The sequence below is a fragment of the Acanthopagrus latus genome, chromosome 24 (assembly GCF_904848185.1).
Source record: "Acanthopagrus latus isolate v.2019 chromosome 24, fAcaLat1.1, whole genome shotgun sequence".
Classification (NCBI taxonomy): Eukaryota; Metazoa; Chordata; class Actinopteri; order Spariformes; family Sparidae; genus Acanthopagrus; species Acanthopagrus latus.
This window is the reverse complement of record NC_051062.1, coordinates 6,931,915-6,950,721: the sequence shown is the minus strand read 5'-3', so window position 1 is coordinate 6,950,721 and position 18,807 is coordinate 6,931,915. Positions and strand designations below refer to the sequence as shown.

General features: G+C 41.2%; 1 protein-coding gene across 2 annotated transcripts in view; it reads right to left on the bottom strand.

Moving 5' to 3' along the window:
* The window catches only part of mgat5 (alpha-1,6-mannosylglycoprotein 6-beta-N-acetylglucosaminyltransferase), an 83,273-nt gene extending 64,744 nt beyond the window's left edge, over positions 1-18,529 (bottom strand). Inside the window, exons 1-3 of one of the 2 annotated variants that reach the window (XM_037091489.1) lie at positions 18,352-18,529; positions 13,550-13,655; positions 5,628-6,096 (exon numbers count right to left, since the gene is read on the bottom strand). In XM_037091489.1, coding sequence (XP_036947384.1) covers positions 5,628-5,868 — 241 coding nt within the window. In that variant the 5' untranslated portion in view covers positions 5,869-6,096; positions 13,550-13,655; positions 18,352-18,529. The remainder of the gene's footprint in view (positions 1-5,627; positions 6,097-13,549; positions 13,656-18,351) is intronic. The other variant, XM_037091490.1, reaches the window with a different exon arrangement.
* Between the last annotated feature and the right edge of the window lie 278 nt (positions 18,530-18,807).

Genomic DNA, 18,807 nt, shown 5'->3' with positions numbered 1-18,807 from the left:
GTTTAAGTTGCTGAAACTGTTTTATACAGTACAATATCTTATTTCTTAATATTAGAAAATCAAGAGTATATGATGTATCAATGCATTGGCTTTCATGTGTGCAGAACTGATTTCGCGTGCATCACGCTTGCTCTCCTCAGATGATGATAATTGCAGCTTGTCTATCGCATACAAGCGCCACAATTTCCCTCACCGTGCTGCATTTGACACGCCAGCTTTCATCACGTCAGAGAGATTGGCAAGGGCACAACGAGCCCTGGCAGAGCGCACCAGCCTGATTCGTGCAGAGAGAAAACGCCAGAGCATTTGTCTGATTTGGACGAGCTGTGTGTGCTGGGAGGAGCAGATGTACAGGGAGCAGAGGAGCGAGACCGGGAAGAAACCAAACGGAAAGCTTTGGAGCGGCGGCCTTGCCAAGCTATCGGGCTGAACATAATTAGGAAAAAAAAGGGTGAGCCCAGAGTTAATGCCCCCCTCTGTTCACCTCTGGCACAAAGGCCTGTGCCCGCTGACTCCAGACTGCACATGTGAGAGGTTCACTCAGCTTGTTTAATATCTTAGCCAATGTCAACTTCTTCTTGTATGTATAATTGGTTTCATTTCTTTCTTCTATTTTTTGATGTAACACCATCTTTTTGAAGGCATCAGATCTTCTGATCTTGTATTAAAGACTTGTAAGGCACTACATTTTTCTCTGATGATACACAGTAAGCCTTTATCAGCCTAGGTTCTTGTGCTGTGACTGAAGAAGTATAACAAGGCCATAAGTACTGTTCTAACTCCAGCCCAGACTAGATATTTATTTTTTTAGTTTAATCCAGTTGATTTGGATGGACTTACATCTGGCTCATAAGATTGCAATAAAGTAACAATTTAGATTTAGAATAGGTGGTTATCGCTCGAGGACTGCTCTCGAGATGACCAGAAAATTGTCCATTGTTGTGCATTGCAAAACAATGACATCAGGATATTACTTTTCTTACCTTCCAAAATGATCTGTTAACGGACCTTACGGTTGATGTTATTCTTTTTAAAGTATTTTTTTGGCCTTTTCTGGCTTTATTGATAGAACAGCTGGAGAGGTAGACAGGAAACAGGGTAAGAGACGGGGAGTGACACGCAGCAAAGGGACCCGAGCCGGGAGTCGAACCCGGGTCCGCTGCAGAGCCTCGGCACACGGGTCGCGCGCGCTACCGACTGAGCTATGCGGCACCCCGATGTTATTCTAGCTGTAAACTGTGTTTGCTGGTGGAAATACATCAGTATATGTGGGCTGTCAAGTCTTAGTAGGTTCCTACAAAAATCAAGAACCAAATCAAGACAACAAATGAGAAATATCACCCAAAGTGACACAGAAAGCAAAGAAGCTCTTATAATTAAATGTGAGTTTTTGAGCATTCTTCTGTGAGTGTACAGAAGCACAAGTGGAAGCATTATTTACAGCACCATGGCTGCTTTACTAACAGTGCTGCCAGGTAACCAGATGAGTAATAGCACACCTAAGGACGCATTTCTGCCTGTCTCAATATGCCGTATCAAGGAGATGCAGTTACGAAACAAATCCTGGGGTAGAAAACACACTAAACTTCACTTTGCTTTTAATAATAATAAAGACATCATAAAAGATAATAATCCAGACGCACAATGACCTGGGATTTTTTATTAAATCCTTGAGCATGAGTGATTACAGAGGAAAAAAGCCCAAAGCATTCATCACTGATCCCTTTTGGTTATTGTCATCTGTGACGCTTTCACCAAGCCTGGCAGTTGTCTCCATATCTCACCAACGTAATATAACAAAGAGGAGACAGAAGGAGAAGGAGCGCACAATAACCTTCCATCCCACTGAGGACAGAGAGGATTAGAGTGGAAATATAAGCTCACACCACACCCAGACCCCACTGTGGGCAGCTGGACTGCTCTGAATTCTGATATTGGCCCTACAGAGCAGCCCTCGTATTATAGAGTACAAGAGCACTGTGTGTCCACTCCACAAAAGAAATCCACAATAGCTGCTGAAGTGTGTGGTAATAAGGCGCCGTGTCGGGTGGCTGGCAACGCCCGGCTTCATGGCTCAGTTTCAGGAGAGGTGGGACAGGAAAGATCATATCTTTGACATGTCTGACTTCTCTGAGGAGGAAGGAGATGGGATGACAGCGCCTTGAGAGGCTTCATGGAGAGAGATGTTTGCTGTGAAAATGTAACACAGACATGAATCTATTCAATGGAATTGGTCCTCCAGCAGCTCAAACTGTGAGAACATGCTAAATGCAAAATCATCTCTGAAAGAAAAGAGAGACACGATTTGACAAGGACCCGAGCATAATCAGACCCAATCAAGAAGGTGGTCATCCTTAGCAAGGTTTAATAGAGAGAAAACCAACATCATCACTGGCATGATGTGCTATCACTTAAAAAGAAACCGTGGACAAAAAGAAAAGCAATATAATAACAATGTCCTGAGAACAAAATGACAGTCAATTCCAAAATTAATTTGTTTTCATGCAGGACTAATTGACGGGGATATTTTCACTACCGCATCGACAATAAAACCTTGTGTAGCAAACTGCAACTGAAAGACACAAGGTGATTTTCTATCCAATTTAATATTTAGACTCAAAATCCAAAAAGTAATAGCATGCATTTGTTTTCCTGTGCAAATTTCCTAATACATTTCCTCCTAAGGTGATGATTATAATGTACTGTGATAAGCGCTTTGACACATCCAGGTGAGCTTGGGTTCAAGGCTCAATGACAAAGGATTCCACAACTACAATACAGGACAGTACGGATAAAGGTTAAAGGTGCGGTATGTTTGAAATTACCACTTCAAATTCATTCTCTGACAAAAACAAATAGAGGGCATCACCACAGTAACCACTCGCTGTTCCCAACTGTAGCTGATATCAGTTAGTTAGCTCAGCTAGCTGTGCAGTTAATGGTCTGAACTCGGAGTTGAGACTATTATGTGACAGGATGACCAAGGCTAGCTGGTTTTGCATGCCAGGTTCGGTTGATCGTTTGGGTTGTTCTCCCACTATTTCTTAAATTGTGCACAATATTAGAATATATAGGCACATTTTTGCCATTTTCATTTAGTAAGTTGTATAATGCTGAAAAGGAAAAGACTGAAGATGATGCATCAAGTCATAGTGCATTAAATATTTATCAATAAGATGCATTTGGGTCATAACAATCTGTGAGACTATATACTTTTTTAAAAACCGTGAGAAAACAATGTCTAACAAAGATAACAAAATAAATGAGCTCGAGACACACTTTATTTAGCAGTAACCAAAAATCATACCAACTGTGTATAAACATCTATTTCACGCTTTTCAACTGGTGGGTTCCTTACAATCTGCCCTAACTAATGAGGCAATGTCTCAATTGTGCTCCAACTGGTCTCTTCAGAAGACAATATTAAATTCAGATGCATTAAGATTTTATGGGTCATTTATGGGTAGCAGAGGAGGAAACCCCGTTTCCCCTTAAACTCATTACAAATCGTATCAGGGCAAATCATCGGCCAAGTGAGTGAGCGCAGGAAGCCCAAGTATCCTGCTGCCTCCCGATCTAATCAAGGACATGAAATGGATTTTGATATGATATTGGACGGCAGTCAGCTGCTGCTCTGACAGCACTGTGAAAAATCAATCCATCATATGAGGGGACAAAACTAACTGGACAGGACGCTGGTCCCTGGAAACTGTGGATGATGTTAGAGGAAATTATATGGACTGAGCTCGGATCACATTAATCTCATGATTAACGAGGAGGATTCCTAACATGTAAATGTAGTATTTGGGCAGAGTTTCTCCTCTTTGCTTTATGCATCTTCATCTTGAGTTATTAGCACCAGGTCATAGAGAATTACACATTAGTACTTAATTGATTAAAAATGCAAAGATGTTGAGGTTTGATTTCCTTCAGGCTGCTCAAGCACTACCAGTGAGTTAAATACAAAATGTACAGTCTGCGGGTGGTACATTGCATGGTGGCTTTCCCACATGTTTGCATGTACCTTATTTCTTTGTGTACTTCAGTTTCTTCTTTCTGTTCTGCGGGAGCTGATTTAATCTCCAGGAGCTTTACTGTATCCTGTTGTTTCTCTGGGCATTAGAGAACAATCAATTCCAATCTAAGGTTTCTAATGAAGCCTCCCATTGAGCCATACAGGTCTATTAATGGCATGAATAACTTATTGATGGCTCTTCTGGACCTGTGCTATTACAGTATTACGCTCCAATGCAGCTGTATTAGCGTTAACTTTCCCAGACACGTTCGACTGAATCCAGCCAAGGCTGTGCCTGCTTCGGAGTCAGACAAGTGGAACCATTTCAATTTGGTTTAAAGAAGATGTATAAAGGGAGGGAAAAGACTACATCAAGAAGCTGTGGATCACATTCACCAGCATCTAGCTCTTTCCAAAAATGTTAGACAATTACTACTACATGCTTGTATTGTCAGGCTTATTAATAACCTTTCCCACTTGGACTACATAGAGTAAAGCAGATCACAGAACCCTATATGGCTGTGCAAACATATGAAGCCATGTAAAAATATGTACGTATTAACAGTATGCTGGCTTTTAACAGTTCCAGTTGGCAGTGTAGTGTGATGCAGTGTGATGATTCTAAGCTAAGTTATGTTAAAGCCATAAGGAGCTTCTTTTTTCTGATTTCTGAGTGAATTTATGGACTCTTACTTGAGATTTTTTTTTTTAATGGCTTGAAAAATATCAATAATCAACACCAATTGCAACAGAACAGGGAAAAAGTTGACACAACATCAAACAGCATAAGAATGTTAGATTTCTATTTAAAGATACATTTATCATGGTTCTGGTGTTGTGTGCTGTGTGCTAAGCACCACAGCCCAAATTTTATCCTATCCATTGAAAAGCTACTGTCAGGTTCCTCTGGCCTGATAGCCCTGAGGGGGATCAGCCTAGCTTTGCTGAATTCATTGTATTAGCACCTTCTGTGAACACTGATCTGTGGCATGGTTTGCATGTAGGAGGGCTTGTAACCACAGACTTTATTTGTTCCTTTGCCTCAAATGCAAAGTATTTCCTAACAGCACTCCACTGTTTTCTTTGTCAACCAGAACCAGTCACAGAGGCTCTGCACTTGTCATCTTTGATGAGAACACCATCACAAAACAGAGTGAAGTGTGAATGAGAGGAGGTGAGAGACAGAACGTGCAGCTGGTATTGGTATATCGATGATGTAGAGAATGAGTATTGAAACTGTTTCAAATATCAGAATCAATATATAATTAAAAATAAAAAAACAATGGAGATATGATCTTTGGAAAAGTGTTTGTCACACAGACACAGACTTTATGTGCATCACTTCTGTGTTCAGATTTGAGAATGACTCAGGGAGGAAGAACGATTGTTGGTTCAAATTGCAACAATTGGTTATCTTAATAGCCTCCATGAGCTTTGTATCCTTGCCACTGCTGCAGCTCCAACTGCTGCTGAGTGGATGAGTGAACTGAATCAGTAGAATAACTAACTTCCTACCCTCATGTAGCTGTCTCTTTCCATCTCATACAGTGTCTTTGCCTCACACCACTCCCACCTTACAATTTGAAAACCATTGCAGCTACAGACTACTCACCATAAGCTGTCATGGTACCCACATAGGGCCCATCCATGACACTTTGGTTTTCCTCAGCCAGGGCCTTGATGTAGCGCTTGCTGAGGTCCAGGATCTGCTGCCTCAGTACAGCGCTGTTCTCATGGCTGGCTCGCTGCTGGATGGTGAAATGCAGCAGCATCATGCCCCAGATGAAGCCAAAGCTGACCAGGAAGAAGCCCAGCTTCTGGGATGACAGCTTCCACAGGAAGGGCGTAGCCATGCTGACTTGACAGGGGGATGTTGAGGGCTGTTGTGACTAGGATTTGACTGAGGGAAGGCTTAGGGATTGGGGGAGGAGAATCAGGAGGGCAGGTGGGGCATCGCTGTGTCAGTTGGTATAGCTGCTTTGGGTTTTGGTTTAAGGTGTATGGCTCGTCTGCCTCACCGGCGTGTTTTCCTTCTTTGACCCATCCTCGTCCTCAGTGGACTGACTCCAACCTGTTGCATCCTGCCGAAGAAAACACAGAGAGCAAAGACAGATGAGGGGTTAGTCTGCCAATTAGAGATAACGAGGGAGTTCCCTCTCCCAACTCAATCCCACATGGACATGATTACAATAAAAACACTGATAATTAGACAGTGAGTAAGCAGTGTTAGCCATAAATCACAGTACACTGAAAACAGTACAAAAGTTTAAGAAAAAAAATGCATATTACACTTTAGAAATGCTGCTTATAAAAGGTAAATTTTCTGTCCATCAGTTAATTACTCATTAAATGTTCCTGCACTAAGTGAGGTCTGAGTATCTCTACATATGACTCATGGCCTGCTATGTAAGGTGCTGCATGTATGCCATGGATTTTTAAAGGGTGAAAAAGACTTTCACAGCCAAAGACCAGGTACTAGAGGAGATAAAGTATGACAGGCTTCATGAAGTTCATTTGAACCATTTTTTACAAAAAAAAGAAACCAGTCATAGATGGCTAGAGGTGATAATGAAGGGGAAGTGGGTGTGGTTCCGATCTCCAGATGGTTTATAACTGCAGCAGACCACAGCACAGCACAGAGGCACAGTGTAGCTGAACTGGAGGTCGCTGTGTGTAGAAGCTCTATGGTATGCACACAGTGTGCCAAGATGAGTACGAGTATGTTTTTTTCTATAATATATGAATCTGGATTTTAATAACACACACAGCACAGGGCCAACTAAAATCATCTCTTTCTAAAATGGAGAAATAAGTGCCTGGAGTGTGGTGGTGTAGAATATGTTAGGTGTGGAAGCAATACAGACATTAAGGAAGAATACTGGCTAAAAACAAGATCAGTCATTTAAAGTTTAATGCTTCTCTGACTTTAGAAAGAGCAGCTACACACAACAGCCTTGTCTCACCCACACACTGTGATCTTCATGATTGATGGGGCTGTATGGAGTTTATGCAAGGGGCTTCAGAGTTCCCTCAAAATATAAACATTTGGATAGCCCACATTTGTCTTCCTCACTGACAAGAGGGAACACAAATAGAATTTCAAATGCATGCCTTTTCTGTTATTACACTTCAGTTTTTGCAAAAATGTTCAACAGGCTTTTTCCTGCAAGATAAAAGATGCCACTCTTTACTCTCACTTAAGGAAATAAATCTGTAGGTCACAAACAAGGTGAGACTAAGTTTTACTTAATTTGTTTTTCACAGCAGTGACTCAAGCCAAAGTAAAACAAGAACGGTAATGTTGAAAAATGGCTTGTGTCTGGAGTCATGTCCGGAGTCATGACTGGAGTCAAAGAATATTTGGTATTTTCTTGATAAACAACCTTAACTATTTCTCTGTTATGAACCTGACGGGGTAGGTGTGAAGGTTGCGTGCGTTTCTCGGAAAGACGGACGCATTTACATCTATCAGATGTGGCACCTTTACGCTGAAGCCAAACTTTGATTTCGTCAGTAAACAGTTTAGGGAAATACCCTCTATCTGGCCCCTGTGATAATAGCAGTTGAAGTTACATTGATGTTGGTGTTTGTTCCGCATTTCACTGGGCAAATTCAACACATACAGGAGGTGCACCCGACTGTATGGGTGAGGTAGCACAACAGTAGAACATACAGATGTACACTTGGAAGGTCCCGCATGACTGAAAACGTACATTGTGGCTACTCACACAAACCCTCAAAGCCTTATCATGAGAAGGAGTAAATGAAAGTGTTGTAAATATCATTTGGAATTTTTGTAGATATGAAATGCTACACAGTTACCGACTGAGTCATTTAAAAAATTCGAAAACCACAAGATCTACTTTATATCCTGCCTCTGCAACTTTTTTTCTGCTATGTGGTGGCATGTCATGGTTTCCTTTTGTCTCACACAACCTTAAAAATGTAAATGCTGCTTGACTGTATACATTTAAAACATATTTGGAGCAACAAGAAACATTTTATTAACTATCTATATGTTTGATCAGAGGATATGCATAAATACATATAAATAGATAAATTAACTGTAAGACTCCTAAAAAGATGTCCATATTTCTCAACTGCGTTCCAGCTTCTGATCTGTCAGAACAAAGGCGACCATGTTGAATGAACCCAACCAGGCCAATGACAAAACAGTCATCCAATCTTTTACCCCAAACATAGATTGAGACAGCCCTGCAGCACTCATGCAGCTGTTAAATTGTTAAACAAGCCTTAACCGACAACCTGAAGGCAATCTACAGATAGCTACATAAATGCTTCTGGCTTTAGGCATTAAACAAAAAAAGGGGAAGAAAAAAAAGTTTCTGACACGCAATGGAGCCAAAAGGAAAAGATGTTCTCTCATCTGCATTCAACCGCTGTTGCTGTAAATGAGGCTAAGTGTGGGGAGGGGATTTCTGCAGCCTTGCTTTTGAACTGCGGCTCTCTTCTGCTCTTTCAAGGCGGCTCTAACCAGGTCAAGACCACAGCCGCCTGCATGGATGCAATACTGTGAAAACCCCACGATTACAATAGACTTTTTTCATCTGTCCTTATTTCTATCAATGTATTTATTGATCTCAGCGGTCAGTGTTGAGATATGAGGCACGGCAAGGATGTTACTATCAGAAAATCTTCTGCACTCTCCCAAGAAACACAAAAGGCAGCGACACAAAAGGCTCTTTTCACCTTACATCCATCAGCTTCAGAAATAGGTCAGAGACAGCTGCAAGCAGCTTCCAACAGGGCTGGAATCTCACAGCGGGTTATGATACCATAATTGTTCAGCCATTTAAGACAAAACCTAAAAGGACAGAGAGTATACATTTTAACAAAGCACTGATTCCTGCTTCTTTTCTTTTTATTAAACAAACCAATTTGCTTTATGATGTGTGCAAAACAAGGTTGAGGAGAAAAAGAAAATCTCTGCACCGTACTGTCAAATTATGAGAAGACCCCTTGGCAGTAGCGCCGCGCATTCTGCAGCGGCGATAACATCGGATGTCTCTCACTGCTTGGGAATCGCTCGCTAGGAGTGGAGCGGGAGCAGTCTGGCATGGACGGGAGGTTCTGGGGCTGTTTATCAGAGAGGACCGCTGCTCAGACTGCCCTGTGGTACATTGCTGGACAAAGCACGAGCCAAAACCTACACAGTACACTGACTCAAGCCGCTTCAGCTTCCGAATACACACAATCTCAGTCGGAGCTGGCCTGATTTCCTGTGTCCATCCTTCTTATTTAACACTGTAACCGATCATGCAACATCACTCCTTTGTTAGGAAACTTTCCAGATCCATAGAGAAAGGGGCGATGCATTCAGCCCCTCCAGCAGTGCACAGATATACTCTCAGTTACCTTCTGGTTTCTAATTCAGGATCTTAATTTGTCTGGCAGGGAGCCCTCTGGCTCTCAGCAGCAACAGCCCACTGTGTTGACAGCCAGCTGAGGTTGCAGAATATATGATCCTTTGCAACCAGGGATGATAACGTAACAACCTGCTGAATGCTCTCTTCATTGTTGGGAGAAGTAGTGGCGCACACAAGCCCGTAGGTTCAAGAGGCAGTGAAGACAGAAGCAATTGAATCATTCAGGCCTGGGAGAAATAACTGTCCCACCAATTCTTCTAGAAAGGAATTGTTCCTGTTTGGGACAACAGAGCTGAAATTACAGCCATAAAACTGCACTTGCTGTTCAGTTTAGTAACGACCACCCTGTAGTATGGATATGACCAACCAGACGTGTAAAGAGGCGGTTCTGATTGGCTTAGAAATAACAAAAAAAGTTCAAATAACACATTTAAAAAGAGGCACTATGTAGTTTTAGAGAAGGAAATCAAACCCAAATTGAGCAAATGATGGAAATGTGACCATTAAGATTTGGTTTTCAAAAGGTGTCTTGGGTCCTATGTTGCAGTTTTTATGCTGTTCTCTCTCTGAATTTTGTGTTAAACCTAGGTGAAAAGACAACTAGCAGAAAAAAAAAACTTAGCAGTGCTAAAGTGAAAAAACAAATTATTCTGAATTAAATATAAATATTAAAACACACATAAATCATTACCGCCATTGCTGATTGCTTTTTAATGGTCGCATAACAAGTCAAAGAGAGAACATCTGTTTATTATTGTCATAAGGTATGACAGGTGATTTACACATTACAAGTACACGCATCTGGAAGGTCAAACAGCTGGTGGTTCGTTTTCCTGTCAAGAAGCTGCATTATGAATGCAAAAATTGGAATTAAATAAATGATAATGTTGCTAAAAAGCACAATTCAAGGGACAGATGCATGAAGATTTCCGTAGCAATCATAATACAATAACTCAAAAGTCTCTGCAAAGTGGGAGACAGACATACGATTGCTGAGAAACAAAAATAAACAGAGCTTATGATTTGGCTGAAAAGGCAATTTCTTGGTGCTTGAGACAGTAGCACTATCTAGAATGAATGTTTCCAACAAGCGGTACCCATCTATGTTGCAGCTATCATGGGTTTATCTCCCCTGTGTACACAGATGAAACTGGTTTATGGTGAAGTTGCAGGGATTTAGAGTCAACAATGCTATAGCATCATTGTCAAAATAATCATCTCAGGCTTTAATATCTCTCCAGCGGAGTCCTAATCACTCAACCTTTGACCTTGTTCTGTCATATGCTGAATTGTTAAGACCGGGGCCAGATGGCAAAGGGAGGTAAAGACTCCATTTGCTTTGCATCTGTGATCGGAGCTGAAAATAACTTCCTTAAAAGTGCAGTTTAGGAGATGTTCTATAAAGGTGAGGCAGGCTTAGAGATGTCCAGATTAATTCCAGTGCATTACTCCAGGTCCAAAAGAGAGAGCGTTCTACTGAACTGAAATAACATACACTAAGAGCTTGTTGCATAACCACAGAAAGCAGTGAAATAAGCTCTAGATGTAGCCTCGGTTATCAATTATGGATTAACCTGGAAAAAGTATCCATTTTTCCCCTTAATATATATAGGCGTTCACAGAGCTGAACTTCTCACACGGTCAAGATCAAGTTCAGACCTCTCAGCTGGTGATGACCAGCACTATTACTTGTCAGTCCATATGAAACAATCCAGACTGCAACAAACAATTATCTCCAATTTTTGCTGCCAATCAAATATCTTTAATTTTGTTTATTGTGTGTTTTGTCGCAAGCAATTAAATAACCTACCAGATCCAATCATTTACTGGTGAAAAGGAAACCAGATTAACTTGTTATAAAAAAAAAATATGCACAAGAAAGATCTTTGCCGGATTATTTACATAATATCATGAATTCAATTTATAGTATCACAATTATTGACATCTCTACATCCAAGGAAAATGTTGCAATATCCTTACCCCAGACTGAAATAGCTGGAAAAAAATAACTTGTTCTGCAAACAGTCATCTTGCACTAAAGATCAACAATATGGATCTGAAGCTCAGTTCTGAGGCTGTTCTGTAAATACTTGTTTTTAAAAAAAAAATAAATGCAGCAACTTCAAATCAACCCACATCAATTTTGGATTAAAATTTTATCTTCCAGTTGAAGCACCACCCACTTATATTTTTTTGCCCAACCGATTCTGATTGCAGATATGGCTGCAAAAATAACTTAGTTGGTTATCCAGATACAGATAATGTATACTCACTCATCCCTTGTATTTTCTATTGTTGTTGAATGTTTGGGTAACCAAACGATTAACTGATTAGTTGAAAACATAACAAAATACAACCCATAAAGACAGTGATTATCTGCTGTTGCTCAGTTCATTTGGTGAAAATGATACATTGTTCCCTTACAGTCCTGCTCACACTCACACTGGCTTTTTACAGCTGTGGGCATGAAGTCACACAGACTGACATGTACAGTAACCCACTGTCATCCTGTATCAGCAGCGCTGCATGGGCCCAGATGGGGACCTCTGAAAGCAAATCTCAGATTTATTTATGCATCTATTTTCTTTGATGTCACAAGGAGCTATTGAAGAAATTACTCATTTGAAGTATTATTAGTTGAAACTACAAATGGACCTTTTGTATCACAAACAATGAGGACAAGGGGCATGTTGAATCGTGATAACAATGCATGACTGCTATGTTGCAGCCGCTCCTTAGTAAGGATCAAAGTACAAACAGTTTTAGCCCATATTACCTCTGAATTTGCATCCTGACACACTTGTCATCATGGTTACTCACCTAAACAATTCTAAATGGGTTCATTTAAAAGAAATCCTAAGATATTCTCTTTACATCACAGAGGTCAAAACAACTAAGTATATTTACATTCTAGAAGCTGGAACCAATGGATATTTTACATTTTTGCTCATCAATTGCCTGAAATATCATTCATCAAAGCTGTTGCAGAGTAACCTTTTATCAGTCCATTATTTCTACTATGCTCCACATAATCACAACTTCACCAGAGACACTTGCCTTTGTGATGTACTGACAACCATCTGAAAAGCTAAGACTTTGGGATCATTTTCAAGCGTCACTTCAAACACTTGTTCAAGACAAGTGAATTCTTCCTTCCAGTCAACGTCCACCCTCTCCCACACTAAGGCTGGGCTAGTTCGCCTGTTGCCTGGCCAAAGGAGACGTGATCCTGATAATATGGCCCTGCTACCATGGAGACCAGTGTGACTCTGCATCTTAATGGCCTTCTTCACATATGGCCCACCTCTTAATTATTCATTAGGCCCTCCAGAGGAACAGGCACTGCTGCTGCAGCAGCTTCACCACCTCACTGGTGTGAATCCAGCTCGTAACCAGATATCAGGAGCAAACGCCGGGGTTTGGGGCAGGTTTTGCTTACAGCCAAGTCCAGGAAGCTAATCTCAAATGTGACAGAAGACAAGATCAATGTGTAGTTTACTGAGTCATCGATGGGTTCAAATACCAATTTCAAGGTTTTGTCATGGAAATGTTCACATATAACACTGTTTCAGAGACAAAATAAGTTTCATAAATAAACTGGCTTTAGTGGAGGGTGAAGGGAATGGGGGAAAAAAAAATATCAGTTTTGGTGGTGAGTCACCCAGTAAATCAGGTGATAAGACCATGGCGGAAGGTGAGGTGGCAGAGCAACCAATTGATAAGCTTCCACAGGATGTAAAACCCTCATTTCCATAAACACAAGCATACCTTCATTTACAAGAGACATCAAACAAATGTGATCTCAAAATTAATGTCTGCCGTCAGTTGACAAAACCTGTTTTTTTTACTGAGAGGACAGGTTAGGATAGGGAATAGAAGTGACAATGAGGATGTGTTGTTTGCAAAATATCATCATCAGAATATGACCAGGGTCCAAAAAAAAAAAAAGTTAACTGCAAAGTTTAATGGATGAGTTTGGTGCAAATTCTAGCTAAATTTGTGAAGAGTTAAATTCCATAATCTCCATTATTTTAAGCATGATCACACAAAAAAAGTAAATGAGAACTGCTATGTGGGTTATCCTTACAGGTGGGGGGCTCAAGCTTGGCAACATACTAACTTCGCTCATCATTGTGGACCACCGCACCTGACAACCTTGACCTCCACATCGAGAAGTCCTGGAAGCTTGAATCCAATCAATATTAGCTGCAGCGGAGGGTTGAGTCCCTGGACAGTTTTAACACTCAAAGTACCTGCAAAAAACAGTGAGAATCAGTGAACTCATGGCTGTCCTCACAAAAGGAATCTGCTCAGCACTTTTGGGAGTTGGGAGAAACAAAAAATGCTGAATTTCACTCTATTGTCAAAGAAAAGGAAGCCAAGTCGGAGGTGATCCAAAAAAATCTTCTTTCATTATTCGTACTGTGCCTGTAGCTGTCTTGTTATTGTGGACATATAGTCCTTGTTTGCACTGAGCAGAATTTAGTACAGAGTCCTTTTGTTATTGGCAAGAAATAAAGCCAAAATATGAAAGCCAAATACAAAAAGGAAGCAACAGGGGGAACCATTTACTGTAGGTCTTAGGACATGTAGTCATCATTTCTGAGACAAACTGATGACCAACACTTCTTAGTGAATACTCAGGAGCTGCAGCACTCATGTCACAGGAACTGCTTTTTACATTTGGCAAACACATAAACAAAACTCCAACTGTAAAACTTGAGATGATTGATGGAGACATTCCTGTTGCAAACACTTTCTAAAGTCATCTACACAGACAAAGCTGAGGCATTACTTCCCTCAGGCTGAGCTCCGACAGGTCAAACCTGCCACAACATGCCATGAGATGAGAGTGAGAGGACGAGACCACCGTGAACATGACCTGCATGTTGAAGACAAGCCAGGCAACAAGTGTGGTTGGGAATTGCTTATGAGGTACTGACGGCAGACGTGGCACTTCCTTTTTTCCTGTCAACACCACATAAAAGCTCTGCTGTTCTGATAACACAAGTCAGCCTTATCAGGATGTAGAAGATGACCACTTATGATAAAATAAATCGGGCGGCATATCTTCCACTGAATCCTCTGCATGACATGCTGGGATCAAAGCACTCTTGAAACATAAAACTAATCCTAATTCTGCTTTTCACTCTTCATGCGATCGCAACCATTTAACACCCTTGAAAACAAGTCAGGACTGGCTAAATGTTGTCACATTATATCCTCGTGCCATGAAAAATAATATCCTACACTCCAGCCACAACATTGTTTCATCTTTCTGTGGAAGCAGCTTCCCAATTCTGAAGAATAACTGAATGAGGCAGTCATTACACACTTTAGTGGCACAACAGGACCTGTCCTAACAACATGGTTGTCAAACCAGTTTAGAGCTGCAATGATTAGACTATCAAAATTCTCTGACTCCTGCTTCTTAAAAGGAGCACTATGTAGTTTTGGGGAAGACATTCTACTCAAAAGACATTGTTTTCATGACTGAAGCTGCAGCCCTGAACTATTGCAATAGATACATCAGTGAAAGGGATGGTACTTTATGATGAAATGCTGACATTCTTTGTCATCTCGTATTCCATGTTTGGTGAGTCTCTGCAAGACGCAGCTAACTAGGCAGCAGCATTACAATACCAAATGCCTCACACTGTCATTCTGCTTTCTTAATGTAGATTTGAACAGCAGTTCACCGTTGAATATTCCGACTATGAGTGAAATCTTTCAACAGTCTCAGAGACAAAAAACAGGCATGAAATTGAGGATGTGATTAATGTTTGAGGTTACACTAAAGGCCCTTAGAAAATCCCTAATCTTCCTTTTATTACCTCTTCAGTTTTTTAGTCATTGCCCTGGATGTTAAAACAGCTTTTCAAGAGGATTTACAGTAGGCTTTGTGACTTGCCCTGCCAATGAACATCTCTCTACAGCTCAGATGTGCAGCACGAATAAATGAGTGCTTCACACTGCAGAGCTGCAAACAGTAGAGCGACTGTAAAGGAGCGAATGTGTGTTGCGTGATGGAAGAGAGCCTCTTCAGAGCAGAGTGCCAAGGTGGAGTGAGGTTTCTGGCTAAAGTGCAATGAAACATGGCACAATGTTCTTCCCAAAAAGCTGATTTTTTTTTTTTTTTTTACCTCAGTCTGACCTCAAGTAAAAGAGGACAGGTGTGTGAGAGTGTGTGTGTGTTTGTGCTGAAAGAACAGGGGCCCTTTAATCACAGAAAGGCCAAGTGTTCCACTTCTCTGCATGGCATCCATCACCACAGTCCAGTTCTCCCCGATCCCTCCATCTTCAATCCCTCCTTCCTCACCCCTCCACTGCCTCTGCTGGCTATACAAACCCCTCAAATACACACACACAACCCCCAAACGATTTCTTGCCAGTGAGGCATGCCACCGAGGCAAAGCTCCTTTTCCTCAGGATTTATAATCCCAAAGGGCTCCGGCAAAAAGGTGGCTGAAAGAGCTCTTTATAAAGCCAGGGGCCGTTGGTGGCTCACCTCTGTATGGTCACTACAGTCAGCATTAGCTCGCAGCCTACAGCCCATGATCATAAGCAGGGAGTTTGCACATTAAATTAGACACGATAGACCTTACTGGCACAGTAGGGACATTAGTCCTGAACTCTTCTTGATCACCCACCAAAAACCACTTTCAAAAGACATTAGGACCTTTTGACAAGCTGCTTGTTGAAATTCCACAAAATCGCATTTGAAGCCTGCATGATAATGACACAGGATAGGCCACATCTCATGTAATCAAATCAGCATGCCATAACCTGATTACACGAGACTACTCGTGGCGCAGACTGGAAATTACTGGACTGCACTGGTGAGTTAAGTGTTTCAGCAATGAGCCAGAGTGACCTAATACACACCAGGGCAGAACATCAAGCGTCTCACTCTCCCTTTATCCTTGTTACAGACTGATTACACTTTCACTAATCTGGCTGGTCCTCAACAAACTATAGCTGGAACGATTAGTTGAATAATTGATGCTTTTTGTGGGGTTCCCCAGGGGTCCATCCTCCGGCACCTTTTAATTCATTACGTACATTAGAGCTACAAACAATTAGTTGATTTGTTGATCAGCAAATGAGATAGGATGCCATTCCTATTTGAGGATCATTTAATTGCTTTTGGTTATTTTTTCAAGCAAAAATGTCAAACATTTGCTGGTTCCAGCTTCTTAGGTGTAGGGATTTGTTGTCATTGTCATAGTAAATGAGTCTTTGGGTTCTGGACTGTTGGTTGGATGAAAGATGCAATTTCAAGTAGAGTCAGACTGATTAATTGCCTGAGCAGATATTCAGCATGTTTCCGATTACAGGGGCATTACGTAGCTTTAGAGAAGAAATCAAATTAAATTTTAACATTTACAATATTGATGAGGTAATAATACAATCGCATAAATATTTTTTTTTCCACAACTGAATAAACAAGCTGTTCTCAGAGGAAAATAAGGCCCAGAACGCTGTTTGAGGCTAGGAAGGTGGCAGGGTCTGCCAAATATAAACAAAGTAACACAGTATTAAATTGTGTTGTCCTTCAAGGTCAGGTTGTTTATTTCTTCTTCAATTGTAATTTCCCCCCCAAACACCTACACTTGAGTAGAAACTGGACTGGTTATTCTACATTGTTACACAAAGATTATTATTTTTAATTTTTTTTTAATTATCATTACTTTTACAAAGAATGTACATCTTCTGTAAATATCATTTGATGGTCTCCATGATTAATAATAATTGGTTCAGCATTGGTCCCTAATTTAGGAATGTCACTGCGATCAAGGAAAATATTTTGAGAATTTTTCTCAATTTTTCAACACTGACTAATCGATCAATCAACTAATAGTGAAAATAATTGGATTAATCTTAAGTTGCAGCCCTAAAACAACTGGTTGGAAAACGTCGAGCACATAATTAAACTACATAAGTTAGAGTGAAGTACCACAGGCTTTATTCTTTCATATTCAACCTAGATTCATTTAAAAATGTAATTCTAGCCCAAAATACAGCTGCTACCAGTTTTCCAGCTAAGCATTTCTCCAGCAATTTGGCCTGCAGGACATGAATTTAACACGATTAACTTCCACAGCCTGTTATCCGTGTCTGTGTCACCTAAACGCAACATCATCTGTGGTAGCTGGGGGGAGGGAGACCAGCCCTCTCAGTTTGTGCAGGTGAACTGCCTCGTTACTGTTGTTACCAGCTGTTTCTGTTGAGACTCAGTCTGTAGCTGATACCTGTTTCCTCCTTGATGAATATCGACCACATGGTTGGGTAAAGCACCTTAGGGCTTATTCTTGTGGTGTATTACAGATCATAGCTCTGAGGAGTATCATTAACCGAACATGGCTGTAAACGCGCCCCTGACCGCAAGTAGCTGGTAATGACCTGGAGTTTTTTTTTTCCCTTTAACAACCTGTTCGAGACATGTTCCTGCTCGACTGATGCTATGCTGCCTGGGGACATAATATAAATAAATATTCTGTCAGGTTTTCTTTTTTGCTCCATCACACTGAGATACTATTCCTTCGTTTACCAGCTAGCTAAACCTGTGTAATAACAATGGGAGCCCCTTGCTCGCTGCGGCGGTTAACGTCTGATTCCCTGAACGAAACACATCAGCTAGCGTTGACGTTAGCCATCCAGCTCTGTTACCAGTGAGGCTAACCGACTCGTATGGAGGCTACCGCAGTTTCTGACTGCGTTAGCTTTGTTTTGAAGGCTCCCGACGGCTAATTCAACTAGCAGCCTCTGTCGACCACCGCACATTTCACAACAAAACATACACACACATACACACACCGCCGCAATGACAAGTCGCCCACTCCCGAGCACGCACAGCTAAACACTGCGCCTCTTCTCCAAGCGTTATTTCCTGAACAATGGGGAAGAAAGCGAGCTACGGAGCGGTCACACTGACAGAGAGAGACTCACCTATGTGTCGGCTCCCGTCGGCAGCCCACGGTGGTGTCACAAAGTGGGAATGCGAGTTAAATTCCGGGCAGAGGGCGAGCGGAGACGTCGCTGTGTCGGGCGGACTAGAAAGATGAGATTCAAGGCAGAGCGCACGAGCCCACTGTGTGTGTTCGCTCTGCCTACTTGCAGAGCGAGAGTGACCGTTTAGGGACCGCGTGCGTGTTCACGCCCCGCAGAAAAACGAAGAATAACGTTCAAGGGTGTTATAAACACACACAATTTTATATACAAAAGTTAGAATGAAAAATAGCCTAACTCACACGATAGATAAAACATTTTTTTAAATAAAGCATAGTCTTAGTTGCTGTTATTTTCTTGTACTGCTCTGTATAATTTAAAGGCAGCTGACAAACTATAATAAATGTGAACGCATGAACAGTTGTCTGAATATCATATTGTAAAATTGGGTATTTG